We start from the raw sequence: 19,088 nt of genomic DNA, 5'->3' as shown, positions 1-19,088 counted from the left end.
TTAAAGTGTTACTAAACCCACAACAGTAATCAGCCAGTATATGCAGTAAAGCACCCCCAACCTTTTGAAGAGCGAGGGCCACTTAAAGCGGAGTTCCACACAAAAATGGAACTTCCGCTTTTCGGAACCCTCCCCCCCTCCGGTGTCACATTTGGCACCTTTCAGGGGGAAAGGGGGTGCAGATACCTGTCTAAGACAGGTATTTCCACCCACTTCCGGCATAGACTCCCATGGGAGTCTATGCCTCTTCCTGTCCCTCCGCACTGTCTCCTGGGAAACACACAGCTCCCAGGAGAGAGCGGGGACCAGTTATGATGCGCAGCGCGACTCACGCATGTGCAGTAGGGGACCAGGAAGTGAGGCCGCAACGCTTCACTTCCTGATTCCCTCACCTAGGATGGCGGCGGCAGCTGCCGAGAACCGAGCGGGATCTCGGCGTCGCCTGCCGACATCGCGGGACACTGGGACAGGTAAGTGGCCATTTATTAAAAGTCAGCAGCTGCAGTATTTGTAGCTGCTGGCTTTTAATTTTTTTTTTTTTTGGCGGTATAGGTGGACCCCCGCTTAAGCAAATTGGTAACCAGGTGCGGACCACAATGAGCAGAGCGGGTGGATGACAGGTTTGTGTCCGATCTGCATATGCAGAGCAGATATGGACACAGCCCGCTCTACCCTATGGGACCTCAGATCCGATTCACCCAGATGGAAGGGGATGGATCTCCTTCTGTTTTTTTTAGCAGATCAGACCGATCATGTAAAAGGGGCCTTATGCCCCATACACACGATAAGATTTTCCTATGGAAAATGTGTGATAGGACCCTGTTGTTGGAAATTCCGACCGTGTGTAGGCTCCATCACACATTTTCCACAGGAATTTCCGTCACACAAAATTTTTGAGCTTGTTCTCAAATTTTCTGACAACAAAAACCGTTGTCGGAAATTCTGATCGTGTGTACACAAATCCGACTCACAAAGTGCCACGCATGCTAGGAATCAAGCAGAAGAGCAGCATTGGCTATTGAACCTAATTTTTCTCGGCTCGTCTTACGTGTTGTACGTCACCGCGTTCTTGACGTTCGGAATTTCCAACCAACTTTGTGTGACTGTGTGTATGCAAGACAAGTTTGAGCCAACATCCGTCGGAAAAAAAACATGGGATTTTGTTGTTGGAAAATCCTATCGTGTGTACAGGGCATAAGGCTGCTTTCACACTGATGTGCTAAGGTTTACCCACACCGCGTGTGCAGCGTAATGCACCTGTGGCTTTCTTGGGGGTTAGCTGCACTTTGCCATAGACTTCTATTATATCCTGTAAGTGTGGTACACTTTCTGAAAGCGCATCAAACCCACAAGTAATAACAGAAGTTTAGTGAAGGTAACCCGCAGGCAGGGGCAGACTGACAACTCATGAGGCCCCCGGGCAATAGGAGATTATGGGGCCCCTGGGCAATAGGAGAAGATTATGGGGCCCCCGGGTAATAGGAGATTATGGGGCCCCCAGGCAATAGATTATGGGGCCACACAGTATACACACACACACATACAGTATACACAGACACACAATATACACATACAGTATACACACACAGATTACACATACCACACAGAATACACATACACACACTGAAAAGGTACTGGAGAGGCGGGGCAGCTATAATCTTGGGATTTAAAAAAAACACAGATTTTTACATACTGTCCCTGGTTTTATTGAGGCTGGTAACCCTAATGGGGCCCCTTAGTGGCATGTGGCCCTCGGGCAGTGCCCGAGTGCCCGAATGGTCAGTCCGCCCCTGCCCCTAGGTACGCTTTGGATCAGTTTGAAAGAAGCCCAGTAACCACTGCAAAACAGATATACACTGTGATTTTAGTAATAAACTTACCTTTAATAACAGTCTTCCACTCAGGTATCTTTGGCTGTTGCTATCCCAGGCAGAGTTAATTTGGTGTCACTCTGACTGTGAAAGGAGCCGGCGCTATACCGAAGCATCGGCTCTGCTCCACAGCCACTTGGTTCCTCTACCACCGGTTTAATTCACAACACTGAATCTCTGGGATGGCAGGTTGGCAACCCACGATCTGGGCTTGTCAACCTGCAATCCCAGAGCAGGAGGTCACGGGCCACGTCAGAAGACTCTCCGGGACACATGTGGCCCCCAGGCCACTGGTTGGGTGCCCCTGCAGTAAAGCATGCTTGTTATACTCACTGTGGAACCTAAGGGGTTAATCCTCTGCATTGTCTAAAAAGGCTGTTTGATCCTGTCTTCACTGGTCATTAATTCTCATAATTTCCTAGAGATTTCCTCTCTGTTCCTGTTGGGTCTCCAGGACTAAAGTGAAGGGAAATTTCCCCAGGGAGACATAGACAACAACAAAAATCCAATAGGGCTTTTAACCCTTCTCTAGTTAAAAGACTATACATATAACTTATACATATAACTTTAAATCTCCGACTTTCTTTCTTTCAGAATAAATACAGTAAGTACCAAATTCTTTCATCTGCAACAGTGCTTAATGCCCAGCATTGAAACGAATGGTCTCAAAAAAAAAATAAACTTTATTTACTTGTAGGTGGCTCTACCGACATCAGCTATATAATGATATGTATATCCTCAGACCAATGTGGCCAAAGCGGAAGTGTTACAACAAATGACATAAGACTAAAGACAGCTGCATCGTGTTGCTCAACTGATAACTGCACCCCCTCTTTACCTTCCTGTAAGTAACATTTTTTTGAATTTTAATCTTAATGTTAATTTACAGATAGAACATTTGTTTAAGACGGATCATTTGTAAACTGCAAAACAAAGCACAGAAGCACAGGCATCCTGCTGGTGGCAATTTCTGACACTCAACATTGGTAACTGATCCCCTGGGCAACTTTTTAGCAGTTTACTATTGACCCTAGAGCATTGGTCTCCAAACTGAGGCCTGGGGGACAGGTGTGGCCTTTTGCTTGTCTTTATCTGGCCCTTGGGGCACTATTCCACCAACACCAATGATAGGGCACCCCTCCCCCTACTGACATCATCAGTGGGGCACTATTCCTCCCATTGAAACCAATGATGGGGCACTGATGCCAGGGCATATTCTACCCCCACTGGACACAGCCTGCCCCCCAAAGCCTGAAGGGCAGTAAAATGTATTCACTAGCCACTACCCATCTATTCATAGCATTTCTGCAAAGCTTTTATTGATGGATAAATCATAAACAATACTCAACTCTCTTATTTCCTTCATCACAGCAGGATACTTATTTTTAGTCCAGAGATCACTTAATTTTTCACTTTATTTTCAAACTCTTATATCTCTTGTCTGTTTTTCTCCTTCTAAGTGCCAGAGGACAGTTCAGTGTATAATGGGGTGACATGCCCATCCTGCTTGTCTGCTAGCTCCACCATGTGCTACACTTCGGATACCATTAAATGCACTGGCAATGAGAACATGTGCCTGTTACTGCAGTCTACTCAAATTTCAGGTAAATTGTACAGATGTACGTGACAATACCCAAAATGTATGTGCTTTACCCATGTAATATCACCTATTACCTACCTAATATTACCTACACACAACTTATATTATTTTGAAATAGAGATGGGCTGAACACCCCCCGGTTCATTTCGGGCCAGAACTCTCAAACGTTGCAAAAGTTTGGAGCCAAAAAAAGAAACCCATTAAAGTCTATGGGACCCGAACTGTAAAAATCAAAAGTGCCCATTTTGAGGGCTTATATGCAAGTTATTGGGCATTCATTCTAAGAAAATAGCCGTACTATGAACAATATTGTTCTAAAAAAATAAATAAATAAATAAAGTTGCATTTATCCAAAATATCAACGGCTATGATATAAATAAGTTGAAGTGCCAACGTGCTATATAATCAATTATAGAACACCCATATGTTGCAAAATCCAAAAGCAAATACACCAGTACACTGATATAGTGATACAGTTCCCAGAGATAAATTCATAAAGTTCATATACGTTTAAAACATATGAAGAGAAGGAGAGCGCACAGCTACCTTAGTGTAATACCGTAGGACAGCTGTGCGATCTCCTTCTCTTCATATGTTTCAGATGTCAGTCCACCATCCAGTGGAATTTTGAGAGAGCTGCAACACTAGAGCAAGAGAACTTTCACACAGACTGTCATTTATCTAGGACAGTGATGGTGAACTTTGGCACCCCAGATATTTTGGAACTACATTTCCCATGATGCTCCACTACACTGCAGAGTGCATGAGCATCATGGGAAATGTAGTTCCAAAACATCTGGGGTGCCAACGTTTGCCATTACTGATCTAGGAGGTGTTTGTGGGGTCTGCGCTGATTGGTTTTGTATGTTTGGACTTATATACGTTTAAATAACACCTCTTTATGAGTATTCAAAGGAGAGTGCTCGAACATCCAATCACCAATAGATCTCCAAAGTGTGACACCACCACCTTAATATGGATGTAAGCTTACCAAAAGCTGTGGACCTTCTAACTAAAGAGAGGTCAGATGTCCATATGGGCAAATACCCTGGTCCGGGGTAATCACAGGACATTCCCACCACTCTGGTGGGAGGCTTTACTCCTTATCCTGATAATGCTCCAATAGGACTGCAACCAATATAAGGAAGGAAGTTCAATGAAAATTGTTTGATGCATATTATCTCCATCCTTGACCTGTGAGCAATAGGCCTTATGCACTTGTCTCTTTAAGGGATATTGATAACTGTGTCTGGATTCCTGGAACACAACTCTCCTCCAGATCTATTCTCACCATGTTCCACTGATAAACAATGTAAAAGTGTACTGCTAGCTGGTGCACTATAGATTAATGCTAGCAAAAATGAAAACCCCCTGGAAAATGGGACTTTAAAAAGTGACTGTATAAAAAATATACATCTTTATAACATATTAGCAAACAACAATATTAGCAAAGAATAAAAAGGTCACGTCAATATACAAATCCATAAAAAGTTAGTAGATGTAGATATATGTTGAAACTCTCTTAACTTGACCCTTGATGGTCAAGTTAAGAGAGTTTCAACATATATCTACATCTACCAACTTTTTATGGATTTGTATATTGATGTCACCTTTTTATTCTTTGCTAATATTGTTGTTTGCTAATATGTAATAAAGATGTATATTTTTTAGGGCTGCGGAAATTAACAATTAATTCCTCAATTAATTGTTAATTTTTTTGATCAATCAAAATTGTTTTGATCGGTACTCACCTCTCTGCCGCCTTCCGAGTCTTCAGGGAGTTCCCTCGGAGATCGGGTGACGTCACGGACATTGACGTCACCGGACTCCTCCCCCCTTCCCGAAGTGACTTTGTCTGCTAACGAAGGGAAGGGGGGAGGAGTCCGGTGACATCTATAAGACCCCGCTCTCCTGTAATTTGCCCAGTAAAACTCCATGCCTCCCCTCCTCAGGAGAGGATTTGTAGTACACAGCCCCTTCACATGTATTGCCTTCTAGGGATATTAGGTGCTGTATTTCCACAGATGTCTACTAGAGAGGCAGTGTCTAGTGCACTGTATGGATCTGTATGTGTGTTATAATTAAAGTCGATTAATCGATTAAAAAAAAAAAATTGATTAATCGGACACAAAAATTTTAATCAGTAACAGCCCTAATATTTTTTATACTTTCACGTTTACAGTCACTTTTTAAAGTCCCATTTTCCAGGGGGTTTTCTTTTTTGCCTACTTACCAGGGATGTGGTGGCTGTTTAATCGTTTTTTTGTGAATGAGGGATTTCTCCTATATGGCTTAAGGGGACAATGGTTGGATACATGCCCACAAGCTGCAGCCTCCAATGGTGATGCCCTAAATGGTGAATTGATATTACTGCATATGCCATTAATCTGTAGTGCACCAGCTAGCAGTCCCCTTTAAATCGTTTATTGGTGGAAACGTGATGAGAATAGATCTGGAGGAGAGTTGTGTTCCAGGAATTCAGCCATAGTTATCGATATCCCTTAAAGGGACAAGTGCATAGGGCCTATTGCTTATAGGTCAAGGATGGGGATATTATGCATCGAAAAAAAGTTTCATTGAACTTTATTCCTTATGTTGATTGTGGTCCCATTGGAGCATTACTGTATCAGGATAAGGAGTAAAGCCTACACTTTCAATCCAGAGCAGTGGGAGAGTCCTGTGATTACCCCGGCCAGAATATTTGGCCATATGCACATCTGACCTCTCTTTAGTTAGAGGATCCATAGCTTTTGGTAAGCTTACATCCATATTAACCACTTGCCACCCAGGCCAATTCTGCCATTTCTCTCCTACATGTAAAAATCATCATTTTTTTGCTAGAAAATTACATAGAACCCCCAAACATTATATATGTTTTCTTAGCAAAGACCCTAGAGAATACAATGGCAGTTGTTGCAACTTTTTATCTCGCATAGTATTTGCGTAGCAATTTTTCGAACGCTTTTTTTTGGGAAAAAAAAAAAACAGTTTTGTGCTTTAAAAAAAAACTAAACAGTAAAGTTAGCCCAATGTTTTTGCATATTGCGAAAGATGAAGTTACACCGAGTAAATAGATACCTAACATGTCACACTTCAAAACTGGCGCCCAATTTCGGTACTTAAAAATCCCCATAGGCGACGCTTGAAAATTTTTTTACTGGTTACATGTTTTGAGTTACAGAGGAGGTCTAGGAACAAAATTATTGCTCTTGCTCCAACGTTCACGTCTATACCTCACATGTATGGTTCTCATATGTGGGCAGGACTTACGTATGCGTTCGCTTCTGCGTGCAAGCACAAGGGGACAGAACCTGATGCAGCAAAAATGACATTTATAAAAGCAAAAAAACTACATTTTCCCTACAAGCTTTCTTTATTTTATAAACAATGGCTTGGGAGACAGTCTGCACACGGGGACAGGAGCGCTTTAATTTTTTTTTTTTTATTGTTAATTATACTTTCTTTTTTTTAGTTTGACACTTCTTTGAAAAAAAAAAAAGTAAGAATTGGCCTTGCCATAAAAAATTGAAATTATATGCATCTGTCTAACAGAAAAATTGGTCCTGGAGTGTTAATTGTGCTCATGAAACCTATACCAAAAATGTTTTTCGAGATAAAATCAACACCCACAAAGCCAGGAAGCGTAGACGATCTTGCAGAGATTCCAGATCCAGAAAACACATCAGTGACATTGGCATTAGGGACTTGATAGCTATTGCTCCAGGACTGATTCTTTTTGATAAGATGTCAGCCGGTCAACGGAGTCTGTGGACAGATGCACTCTTATCTGTCAGAAAACCTCCAGCAGCACTGAATGCCCATTTGTAAAACACGCTGGATGCAGGGCAGCCCAGCAGCTGAATTGCATACTGGGCATGTTCTGGCCAGTGCTCTATTCTCATGACCCAGTAACCCAGTGGATCCTCAACTGGAAAGCTCTTTATATCCCTTTTCACCCCTAGATAATCTTCCACCATAATATGCAGACGCTGCCGATGGGATGTGGAAGCTGACAGCCCTGGGCGCTGAGAACTAAAAAAAATTTGAAATGCATCACTGAGGCGGCCACCTACTCCACCGCTCCTCTCTTGACCAACAGAAGCCTCAAAACTAGCTTTTCCATGAGACTGAAACCTAGCAGAGTCTGCAAAGGCATTACATAAACTCCTCTTCAAGGTGTCCTCAAGATATTTAATATTCTGCTGCTTCTGTGAGGATGGGATGAGTTTTGAGACTTTCCCCCTGTAATTGTGGTCAAGGAGGGATGCCAACCAATAGTAATCCTTCTCCTAGATGCCACAAATTCCCGGGCTTTCCGCAGGCTTTGAAAAATGAGGGAGCCCATGCACCACAATTTTGTGGAGGCATGATAAGCAGAGTCCTTGGGGTCACGGTTTACAGTATCTGGAACTGCCTCCTCCCAGCCACGTAATACTCCCAAAGGTTCTGGGGGCGTAAAACCATCTTTTAATGTTTGACGTATATCTTCCTCTGCTTCAGTGCCTCCAAAACTGCCAGAATCCTCCTTCTCCTCCTCTGCCGTGAGTGTCCGGTCCATAATGCCACGAAGAGTCTGCTCCAGCAAGAACGCAACAGGGTTTGTGTCACTGATGCATGCATTGTCACGGATCACCATCCTTGTCACCTCCTCAAATGGTGACAGTACAGTACATGCATCCTTTATCAGCAGCCATTGGTGTGGGGTAAAAAAGCCAAGCCAGCCTGAGCCTGTCGTTGTGCCATACTCACACAGGTACTCATTGATGGCCCTCTGCTGCATGTGCAGCCGCTGCTGCATTGCCAAATTTGAGTTCTACCTGGTAGACATGGCACAAATGAGGTGGTTTACGGGCAGATGGAATTCCCACTGAATTTCAGCAAACCAATCGCTGGCTGTGTATGTTCGCCTCAAATGACTACAGATTCTTCTAGCCTGCTTCAGCAGATCTTCTAACCCTGGGTACCTGTTTAAGAAATGCTGCACCACCAAATTGAGGACATGTGCCGCTTTAGCTGTTTTAGAGCCCCTTTCCCACTGTCTGCGCCGCTTTTCGGCCACTAGCCAGATGCTTTTAACCCCCAAAAAGGGGTTAAAAACTCACGTTTAGCAGTGCTTTCAAATTGATTTTTAAGGTGCTTTGAAAGCTCTGCCCATTCATTCCAATGAGTAGGGGCGTTTTGTAAATGCTGTATACAGCAATTCCAACCCGCCCCAAAGATGCTGCTTGCAGGACTTTTTTTCTGTCCCGCAAGTGCACTGCCCCCATGTGAAAAGGCACACTGGAATGAATGAAAGGCGGTTTTCAGCTGCTTAGCAGACGCTAGTTCCAGCGCCTGAAAACTGCCCCAGTGTGAAAGGGGTCTAAGCGCAAATAGGAGATTAGTGCCATTATCGCACACCACCATTCCTGGCTCCAGCTGGCATGATGTTAACCACCTTTTGCCTTGCCCCTGCAGAGCTGAAAGAATCTCTGTTCCGGTGTGGCTCCTGTCCTCTAGACTAGTGGTTCCCAACCCTGTCCTAAAGTACCCTTAACAGGCCATGTTTGCAGGTTTACCTTTATCTTGCACAGGTGCTTTAAATTAGAGTTAATGGATTGGTATTTTGGACAGCTATTTTATCTAAGAGAAATTCCCAAAACATGGCCTGTTGGGGGTACTTGAGGACAGGGTTGAGAACCACTGCCCTAGACAGACCAACTGAAGCACTGCATGGCATCTTTTAGCCTGACTTGTTGAATAGCCCCTTGAAAGCCAAGAGGGTGCTGGTGGTTCATAGAACAATTCAGCAGAGGAGGGCATAGAGGTGGAGGAGGTGGAGCTGACAAATCTTGCATAATCATCACCAGCTGTATGGAGAATTGGTGGCAAAACAAGCTGTAGCACTGAGCCCTGTCCTGCATCCTTATGAGTTGCAAGCAGAGTTACCCAGTGTGCTGTGAACTAAATATATGGGCCCTGGCCATGCTTGCTGAACCACGTGTCAGCAGTTACATGGACCTTGCAGCTGACTGCCTTGTTCACTGATGCCACAACATTGAATTCCACGTAATGGTACAGAGCTGGAAAGACCTTACGTGCAAGAAATAGCAACTGAGAACCTGTCATTTTGATATAGCAAATTTACGGAAGGGGGCAGAATCTACCAGACAGAAAGGTAGGAGTTGTAAAGCCAGATGCTGGGCATGTGGGGGGCAGTGACTGTATTATTTTTTTTCGCTGCAGCAGCTGGAGCAGAGAAATGGGTCTCCTATAGTCTACAGCTGGTGGTGTGCTGCTGGCAGATGTACTGCAAGGACCTGTGACACCCTTTGTTATAGCATCATCCCTGTCAGTGGAGGCTGCTGAAAGGTCATGAGATATAGCGGGGGGGGGGGTGGACCTGAAAGGTGAGGAGTGTAGAGGAGCAGAATTGCATAGCTTTTGTGTGGCTTTTAGGTGCTCTTGCCAACAGGCTAAGTGGTGGAAGGTTAAATGCCTTGTCAAGCATTTGGTAACCAATCGGCTGGTGTTTTTGCCACCCTTGATCTGCTTGAGGCAAAGTTGGCAAATTGCAACAGTGCGATCAGCTGCACATGTGCTAAAAAAGGCCCAGACAGCTGAGCTGTGGGAAGTGGGCCAGGAGATAACAGCTCCACAATGTGATGAAATAGGGTGGCTGCTCTCTACTCTTCTATGATGGCTGCCTTGTTGGGATTGTGCCTTACCCTCACTTAACTTCTGTTCTCTTCCTGGCACCCAAGTCCCGTCAGTGACCTCATTGTCACCTTCCCCTCCATCCTCCTCTTCACTGGAGCCAACTTGGCAATACGCTGTGGCTGGGGGGAACATGACTACCAATTTGTTGTTTACCAGTGTTCTCCCCTCTCTGCAGGCTCATGTCCACCTTTGTCTGTGGACACATACGCTCCTGGCCCCCTCACTTTGCCATGGGATCATCTGCCTCTCCTTGTTGGCCTCCCAGACATGATGGGGGCTTATTACACAAATGTAATAAAGATAGGGAAATGTGTACTTGGATGCTCTTTATTCAATGGAAAGTGGTGTTTGGTGCACTTTAACTTGAGTACTAACTACACAGACACACTCCACTGACACACTACACTATACTGCAGTAAAACTGCACTGACGCACTTCAATATACTGCAGTAAAAGTGCACTAATTCACTTCAATATACTGCAGCAAAAGTGCACTAGCGCACTTCAATATACTGCAGTAAAAGTGCCCTGACGCACTACTATATCGCAGTAAACCTGCCCTGACACACTAAACTGATACTACAGTAAAGATGAACGATCGCACTACACTCACGCTGCACTATCACTATATTCACACTAAACTGACACTAAAAGTAAAAATGAATGGTCGCACTACATTCACGCTGAACTATCACTATATTGACACTACACTGATACTTAACACTCACAATAGAATCTCTATAGCAGACTAACTCTCTAGTGGCAATGAACAGCGCCCTGTTTTATCTCTCTCCACTCCAATATCACACTGCAGATGGCTGCTCTGGGAAGGAACTTTTTATAGTGTAGGGTGGGTCTTTGAGCAATAAGCTGTGATTGGACACAGTCATTACTTTCTCCAATCATGGCTCTGACAGTGTTCTGTGCCCTGATTGGGCAAATCCTTTATTGTTTCAGCCAATCAGGGCTTCCAATGCATTGCGGGGCATTCGGCGGCCAAAAAAACGGTTAAACGCACCGACAATCCGGGTGTTCGCTGAATGGGCGAACAGCCAACAATAATTTGAAAGAATGAACAAGAAGAATAAGAGATAATAAATTGATTTAAGATTTGCTATGAACCCAAACCTGGTACAGAGGACTGGGAATCTTTGATCCAGGGCTAAACACAGTCAAGTGACAATTTCATGTTAGGAACAGCTTTATATAGAATGAAGAAATTGTACCAAGCAAAGCGTGCCATGATGCCGAAGGTGATTGGTGGGCATGGTAAAAGGTGGGGGTTTTTAATGGACAGGGTTTATTGTGACAACTTTCCAGCATTATATCCCTTTTGTGGCGCTTAACGAATATTTACATGGTATTACAGAGTTGCAAAGGAAGTTGGTGCTGGAAGTTGTCTTTAGCAGAAGTTTGCTTTAGCAGATGCTTAGACAGGAGGTCTGCATGGGGACAATGTAGCAATAAAAAGCCCACTAAGTCACTGACTGAGTTTCCATTCAGAGCCCCTAACTCAAAACATCTTATAAGTACTCAACAAGAAGAAAAATCCCCCTGATACCCAGTCCAATCATTCCCTATCAAGGTACCTCTACCTCATCTGAATCTAATACCTTCATTGAAATTGTGATTCAACTATTTGTGTGTGTAAACACACAAATCCCGGTTCTCTCAGGGGACAGGAGGCTGAGTGTGTGTTCATACTAAGTATTAACACCGATCTCTCTCCTCCCCTAGTCAGTCCCATCCTCCCTACAGTTAGAACACACCCAAGGAACACAGTTAACCCTTTGATTGCCCCCTAGTGTTAACCCCTTCCCTGCCAGTGACATTTATACAGTAATCAATGGCAATTTTTAGCTCTGATCGCTGTACAAATGTCACTGGTCCCAAAATAGTGTCAAAAGTGTCCGATCTGACCGCCACAATATCATAGTCCCGATAAAAATCGCAGATCGCCGCCATTACTAGTAAAAAAATAATAAAAAGTGACATAATTTTTTAAATTTTATTTTTTAAATATTTTATTTAATTATTTGCTTTCTTTTTGCAGGAAGCCAATCACTCGCAACATCCAACCGTGGTTGCTCCACGAAAAACCTTTGCAACGATGTCATCCAGTCTTCCAGCGCTAATGGACAATCAGCATCAATTAACTTTATCTGCACTAGTGGAAGTACGGGACTCCGAAAAGGCTTTTACCTCCCGGCTGTGATCTGTCTTTTCTTCCTGAAGTTATTGATTTGAAATATTTGCATAGTTATAAAAGGTTGAAAAGAGACCGAAGTCCATGACGTCAACCTATCACAAATCCTTCAGCTTTTGCCTAAAAAAATTTAAAAATGAAAAGAAACAATGTCAATTGAATTAATTACACAAGTTAATTTTGTGCTGCAAATTGAGAATGTTGCATTTTATTTTCAATCAATAAAACTATGTACAAAAAAAAAAACATACATGGCGTTGTTAGAACCACAATTTTTCATCATTTTTGGTTGCATCTGTATATGAAAAATGTTTATCTTAAAGCTGAACTCCAATCAGCCAAAGAATCTCTTTCTGGGACCCCCCCATATGGTAAGTGGTCCTGCATTGTATGTGAGGACATCGAGGACCCACCCACAAACTGAGGTGGGAGTGGAAGCACAGAAAAGTGCCAGGGGAAGAGAGGAATAAGGAACATATTTCTTCTCTGTTAGTCCCTGTAGACTGAATGAACCTTATGCCGCGTACACACTGTCGGAAATGCCGCCAGCAAAAGTCCGATTAGAGCTTTTGGTCGGAAAATGCTACCGTGTGTATGCTCCATCGGACTTTTGCTGGTGGCATTTCCACCAGCAAAAGATTGAGAGCAGGTTCTCAATTTTTCTGACGGAAAAAGTTTCTATCGGAAATTCCTTTCGTCTGTATGCAATTCCGACGCGCAAAATTCCGACGCATGCTCGGAAACAATCCACAAGTGTTACAAATGACATTAATGTTATTTCCATAAAAAACATAGTTTTTGTCTTTACGTTCTTCCCACAGGCTACAATATTCATCCAAAACATGAACTTGGTGCTCAATTTCCCTACTCCCCCCCCCGATGTATATTTTGTTTTCCTCTGGCTTTCCACCACTCACCTCCCTCCCCACCCCATACCTTATGTGGGGTACATCCAGTAACATTCTTCTGGCAATCTTAGGGATCCCCCCCACACCTAGATCCATCCAGTTTATCTCCTCTTTTTCACATAGAAGGTTAACTTACTACCCCATTCCCCAGGCTAATTATCTTTATCAGCGGTTCTGTATCTCAACTCCATACCAGGCTGATGTCTATTTTTTTTTGTTATTTTTCTTTGTACAAAATACAATGATACTTTTTTTTATGTTATTCCCTGTATGTTACATCTTTCAATAAAATCTATTTAAAAAAAAAAAAAAAAAAAACAATTACTGAGCTTTTGTTTACATCATGTGATCAGCTGTCATTGGCTGACAGCTGATCACATGGTAAGGGGCCGAGATCAGCCCCTTACTCGGATCTGTGATCATCCGAGTCTCCATGACTCGGTGATCACAGCGGGCGCACCGCGTGCACAGGGTAGGAAGTCCCATGACGGCCTCCCAGAAATTGAGGTCCGCGCTGTGGCCATCATTCGGCTATGGCCCGGACCTCAAGTGGTTAAATAAATTTTTCATTTTTATTGTTTCACTTTAAGCATCATTAAAATCACTACACCTTTAAAAAATTTTCATTGATAGTCCCCCAGGGCAGTACCCAGCAACCCAAACCCTTTGTATGGGCAAAAGGGTTCAGGTCTGAACTTTTTCCATGTTCCGGAGTTCTGGTGCGAATGGAACCGGGGGATGTTCGGCCCATCACTACTCGTAGGGTCCTCCCCAGTAGTTAGAAATGATTAACTTGCTGGTGGAACATTTCTCCAGGGCTCCTCAGCTCAGGAATAAACAAACTGAACTTCGATGGTGTAGTACCATTAAAACAAATAAAAAACTTGATTAAAAAAGCATATAATATATTGCACTCACATGAAAAGTGCACCAGAAAAGTGGAACACAGTGTATATACTGGTATGTGTCCCATTAAGCCTGAGACTCCCACATCAGCATTTCAGCATTAAAAGCCAAGAACTTCCTGTTGGGCATGATGATGTCACTAAATACTTTGCAGAAGTCACGTGATTGTCACGAAATGCATCAGGACAGGGCCTAGTGACATTCCATCAGTCTGTACTGGCTCAGGGTCTTTCTGTCTTTGGCGTTTGAGGAACAGGCCCGGGTGCCACACTGAATCAAAGGCCTTCTTAAAGTCCACAAAATATCTTTACATGTTTTGTACTGTGAACATGGTTCTTGATGAGGATACTGTTGAGTAGTTTTCCTAGTGTGCTGCTGACACATATCCCTCTGTAATTGGATGGGTCATACTGGTCCACTCTTTCAGATGGGTGTTGTGAGTCCTTGGTTTCATACTTAAGGGCAGTAACCAACACTCAGCACCAGGTTTAACACTTTACATATTGCAACACATATATCTTTGGAGCCATGTTTAACTATCTCTGGCAGGATTCTATCCATTCCACAGGCTTTTTTAGTTTGCAGGTGTTGGGTTTTCTCTGTTATTTCTTCTAGTGTAATTGGTACAATGGCCGTGGGAGAAATGGCAATAGTGCCAGTTGTCAGAGAACCAACAGCAGGAGAAGGGCTCTAGGACCCAGCATCTCTACCAGCACTTATGGCAAAAGAAGGACTTTAGGACCCAGTCTCTCTACCAACAGGTCACATGAGCCTATATAAGGAATCTGCTAGTATTTGCATTTGCTGGTTTGTCAGTCTTCCTGTGTCTCTGTGCAATTACTAGTTGGATTCCTTTTGTGACCTGGCTTGTTCCTGACCTGTCTGATCTGCTCTCCTGGTTTGACCACCTGGCTTGCTTTACCGACTTGTTGTCTTCTCCAGTACCTGATCCCGGCTTGTATCACAGACTTTGCTACAGTTACCTGTTCCTGCCTGATACTAGACCTTTGGCTTGTCCCCGTTTCTGCAACCTGCCTTTTCCTCTTGCTGGATCTACTGTGTTTGACCCCTGGCCTGGCTTCCACTACTGTTCCTTGTGCACACCTTGCCAAGTATTACCGAGGATTCTTATAGACTTTAGCCCAGCTGAGCTTCCTGTATTACCTGGTGTCCTTTAGGTGCCCACCAGCTCTTCTCTCCACAATCCATCTGGCAACCTGTGCTTCCCTGGGCACTACACCCTCTGTACCCAACTTCAGGGGTGTACTGCACTCAGCCGCAAGGGGAGCCCTCTCAGCATTTCGGCCTCCAACCAGGTACGTGACACAGAGAGTGTCCTCAGACTTATCACTGCTCAGACTGCTGTGCTGCTTCTGGCATTTTGCTGTTCATACTAGGTAATCGTGAGTCAGTGAGAGACTGTCTGCGATTCTGTGTGTCAACTGGCAAAGTATGTGCTTGAGGATGGCTGGGCTAAATTTTGCATTGCTTGTGTTACTGACAGTTGACTGAGGCTAAGCTGAGTTTTCTATTGCCAGTCCAGCTTGGCACTGGCAAGCTTGTTGTGGTGCCCACTGGCTTACTGATTCAGCAGTTGACACCACAACATGTCTGCCAATGCCAGAGCCAGGCTGGACTTTCTGCTGCCCTCAGTGGCATGCCTTGGCTCTGTTTTACCCCTGGTTTATACATATGTGGTACAGGAAATGCTGCGATCCCTGTGCATTTCCTGCACCGCATTGCAATCACACTGTGTTTTTGATCTGCTGCAGGTGTCAATTCAGAGTTTACAACTCCCCAAAAGAAGGTCATAAACACAGAGTTTGTCTGAACCAGATTGCATGGTTGATTTTCAAAAAAAGGTGCCTACACTTATGTGGTGCGATTCAGCCCATTCAAAAGTGTGCAACCAAGCTTACTGTGTTGACTGCAGTGCAATCAAGGCCCATTCAGTTTGAATGGGCTCAAATCGCACCAAAGTCATGCATGCACCAATTTTGGAACCACACTGCAACTAGTTTGCGTGGTTGTTTTGTGAAAGTGATCTGGCGCAGGCAAACACACTGTGTTTGGCAACCTTTTGTTTGGGGTGACGTTAAGATAGCACTAACAGCCACTGCAGATTGCAAGAGGGGGTGCGATTTGCATGAGATGCATAAAACGAGCGTGGATTTCCAGCAGTGTACCTCTGCGTATCTCCTAAGCAGTAGTGTGTTTTTCCTCTGCCAGTGCAGGAAGGTGTGCGATTACACACCTTCTCGCACCTGCTTAGATGTGAACCTAGCCTATAGAAAAGTCAGTGTATACAAGGCTGGTAATTTTTGGTCTGAAAATGCGACCGTGTCCGATATATTGGGGTTTCCCTCTGATCCTAGTCACATCCATTTCTTATGAAGATTCTCCAACAGTAAGCCTCTTTACACCCTCTAGCTCTCTTTTGAAGCAGGTACCCCTCATTTTTCTTTTTCTTTTTCTTGCAAGTTGTCATTGTTAACCAGTTTGCATATGCTCAGATTTCCTAGGGGCAGATCCATTTTTGCTCTTGAGGGTAATTCTCCTTCAGGTTATCAACGGAGGCTTTATGCCCCGTACACACGGTCGGACTTTGTTCGGACATTCCGACAACAAAATCCTAGGATTTTTTCCGACGGATGTTGGCTCAAACTTGTCTTGCATACACACGGTCACACAAAGTTGTCGGAAAATCCGATCGCTCTATACGCGGTGACGTAAAACACGTACGTCGGGACTATAAACGGGGCAGTGGCCAATAGCTTTCATCTCTTTATTTATTCTGAGCATGCATGGCACTTTGTCCGTCGGATTTGTGTACACACGATAGGAATTTCCGACAACGGATTTTGTTGTCGGAAAATTTTATCTCCTGCTCTCCAACTTTGTGTGTCGGAAAATCCGATGGAAAATGTCCGATGGAGCCCACACACGGTCGGAATTTCCGACAACACGCTCCGATCGGACATTTTCCATTGGAAAATCCGACCGTGTGTACGGGGCATTAGTGTTTTTTTCTTTTTTTTTTTTTCTTTTTACATCCCCTATGAATGCACTTTTCGGCACATGAAGGCCAGGGGACCTTGAGGCCCTGTCACAGTCTGATCCCATTTGGGGTGCTGGGGCCTCAGGGCAGACGGTGGTCTATTATTTTATCGGGCTCGCTGCATTATGCCTCTACAACATTTAAAATTCCTTTAGAGTTGCCACCTGTACTCGCAGCAGATCTGCCCAAGTGATGTGCATTCCTTTTAATATGTCTGGACAAATATTGTTCTTATGTGTACTACTTTATACTCTTCTGAATCCCCTGCGAGGGAAAACATTTGTTACACTATCATTACATTCAATAAAATCCTTTTAAACTTTAACCACTTCAATACCAGGCACCGATGGGCACTCCTAGGTTGCATTGATTGGTACTTATGAGTGGCACTGATTGGCACTGACACTAATGGGTGGCATTGCTGGGCATAACTGAAATATAATGGTGCCCATTTGTGGCACTAATTGGCACAGATTGGGCACATGTGGATGGCCATGGGGTACATACCTGGCCATCCACATGTTGCCCCCTTCCCTGGTGGTCCTAGTGGTGTCCCTGGTGTGGTCATCTGAGGGGGGGGCTGCACTGAAACAATCAGCGCAGACCCCCGTCAGGAGAGCCGCCGATCAGCTCTCCTCTACTCGTGTCTGTCAGACGCGAGTGAGGAAAAGCCGATCAACGGCTCTTCCTATTGACATTGTGATCAGCCATGATTGGACAGGACTGATCACGTGGTAAAGAGCCTCCGCTGGAGGCTCTTTACCAAGATCAGTGTAGCGGTGTATCAGACTGACACACCGTTTGCCGCGATGCGCGCCCCCATGTTATCCTGCTGGATGTCATATGACGCCCAATCAGGATAACGGAACCACCGCACCGGCCATCAATCTGCTATAGGCTGGGCGGGAAGTGGTTTAAAAAAAAAAAACGTGTGTATGCTCCATCGGACTTTTGCTGGTGGAATTCCAGCCAGCATAAGATTGAGAGCAGGTTCTCTATTTTTCGGTCGGAAAAAGTTCGGATCGTCTATACCAATTCCGACGCATGCTCGGAAGCATTGAACTTCATTTTCTCGGCTCGTCGTAGTGTTGTACGTCACCGCGTTCTTGACGGTCGTAAGTTCGGCAAACTTGTGTGACCGTGTGTAAGCAAGCCAAGCTTGAGCGGAATTCTGTCAGAAAAATCTTGGATGGCTTTTTTTTTTATATCTGCCTGCAGTTTAGATTTCAGTAAAAAGTAGTCATGTTTACAGAAGTAATTACAATGCTCATCGTTTCTTACTGCTTTTTACAGGATCGCAGACTCTTTATTCATCCCAGCGAGGTTGCGCCTCTAAAGGTTACTGCAACATGAGGAACACATCTTCTGTCTCTGGTGCCGTACAACAAGAAACCACATATACCTGCACCAATGGTGCTCCTAACACAGCGACTACAGCCGCTTTCATACTCTTTTTGTTTATTTTAACCTTTTCTAATTATCTGAGATAAAAATAAAGTTGGTATTGCCATTTTTGGGACTGTGTTTGGGGATTATACTTTACTATGTGATGTTACTGATAATATTAATATACCAGAGTTTGGTGGATGCTGGAAAGTTAAGCCCCCTGACAGTGTTTTCTATCTCTCAGGGACTTTAATGGGTCTGCTAGAGATGGGCCGAGTGACCCACTGTTCAGTTCGCGCCAGGACTTTCGACCATCACAAATGTTCGGAGCCAAACAATGAACCCCCATTGAAGTCTAAGGGACCTGAACTGGAAAAATTAAAAGTTTCAATTTTGAGGACTTAGATGCAAGTGATTGCCCATAAAAAGAGTATGGGGGCCCGGGTACTGCCTT

The 19,088-nt window shown here is 44.2% G+C and overlaps 1 protein-coding gene and 1 long non-coding RNA gene across 3 annotated transcripts in view; both read left to right on the top strand.

The window, feature by feature from the left end:
• The window catches only part of LOC141110443 (phospholipase A2 inhibitor and Ly6/PLAUR domain-containing protein-like), a 74,587-nt gene extending 62,019 nt beyond the window's left edge, over positions 1–12,568 (top strand). For both annotated transcript variants that reach the window (XM_073601789.1, XM_073601790.1), the window contains 3 exons: positions 2,569–2,715; positions 3,332–3,475; positions 12,224–12,568. In XM_073601789.1, the coding sequence (XP_073457890.1) occupies positions 2,569–2,715; positions 3,332–3,475; positions 12,224–12,417 (485 nt within the window). In that variant the 3' untranslated portion in view covers positions 12,418–12,568. The remainder of the gene's footprint in view (positions 1–2,568; positions 2,716–3,331; positions 3,476–12,223) is intronic.
• Positions 12,569–14,980: 2,412 nt separating this feature from the next.
• Positions 14,981–18,762, top strand: LOC141110446 (uncharacterized). Its single transcript, XR_012236293.1, has 2 exons — positions 14,981–15,506; positions 18,542–18,762. It is a non-coding gene; the product is annotated as an uncharacterized lncRNA (long non-coding RNA).
• Positions 18,763–19,088: the final 326 nt, after the last annotated feature.

This window comes from Aquarana catesbeiana, linkage group LG10 (assembly GCF_042186555.1).
Source record: "Aquarana catesbeiana isolate 2022-GZ linkage group LG10, ASM4218655v1, whole genome shotgun sequence".
NCBI lineage: Eukaryota > Metazoa > Chordata > Amphibia > Anura > Ranidae > Aquarana > Aquarana catesbeiana.
Note: the sequence above shows the minus strand (reverse complement) of the source record. Positions and strands in the feature narration are given on the sequence as shown.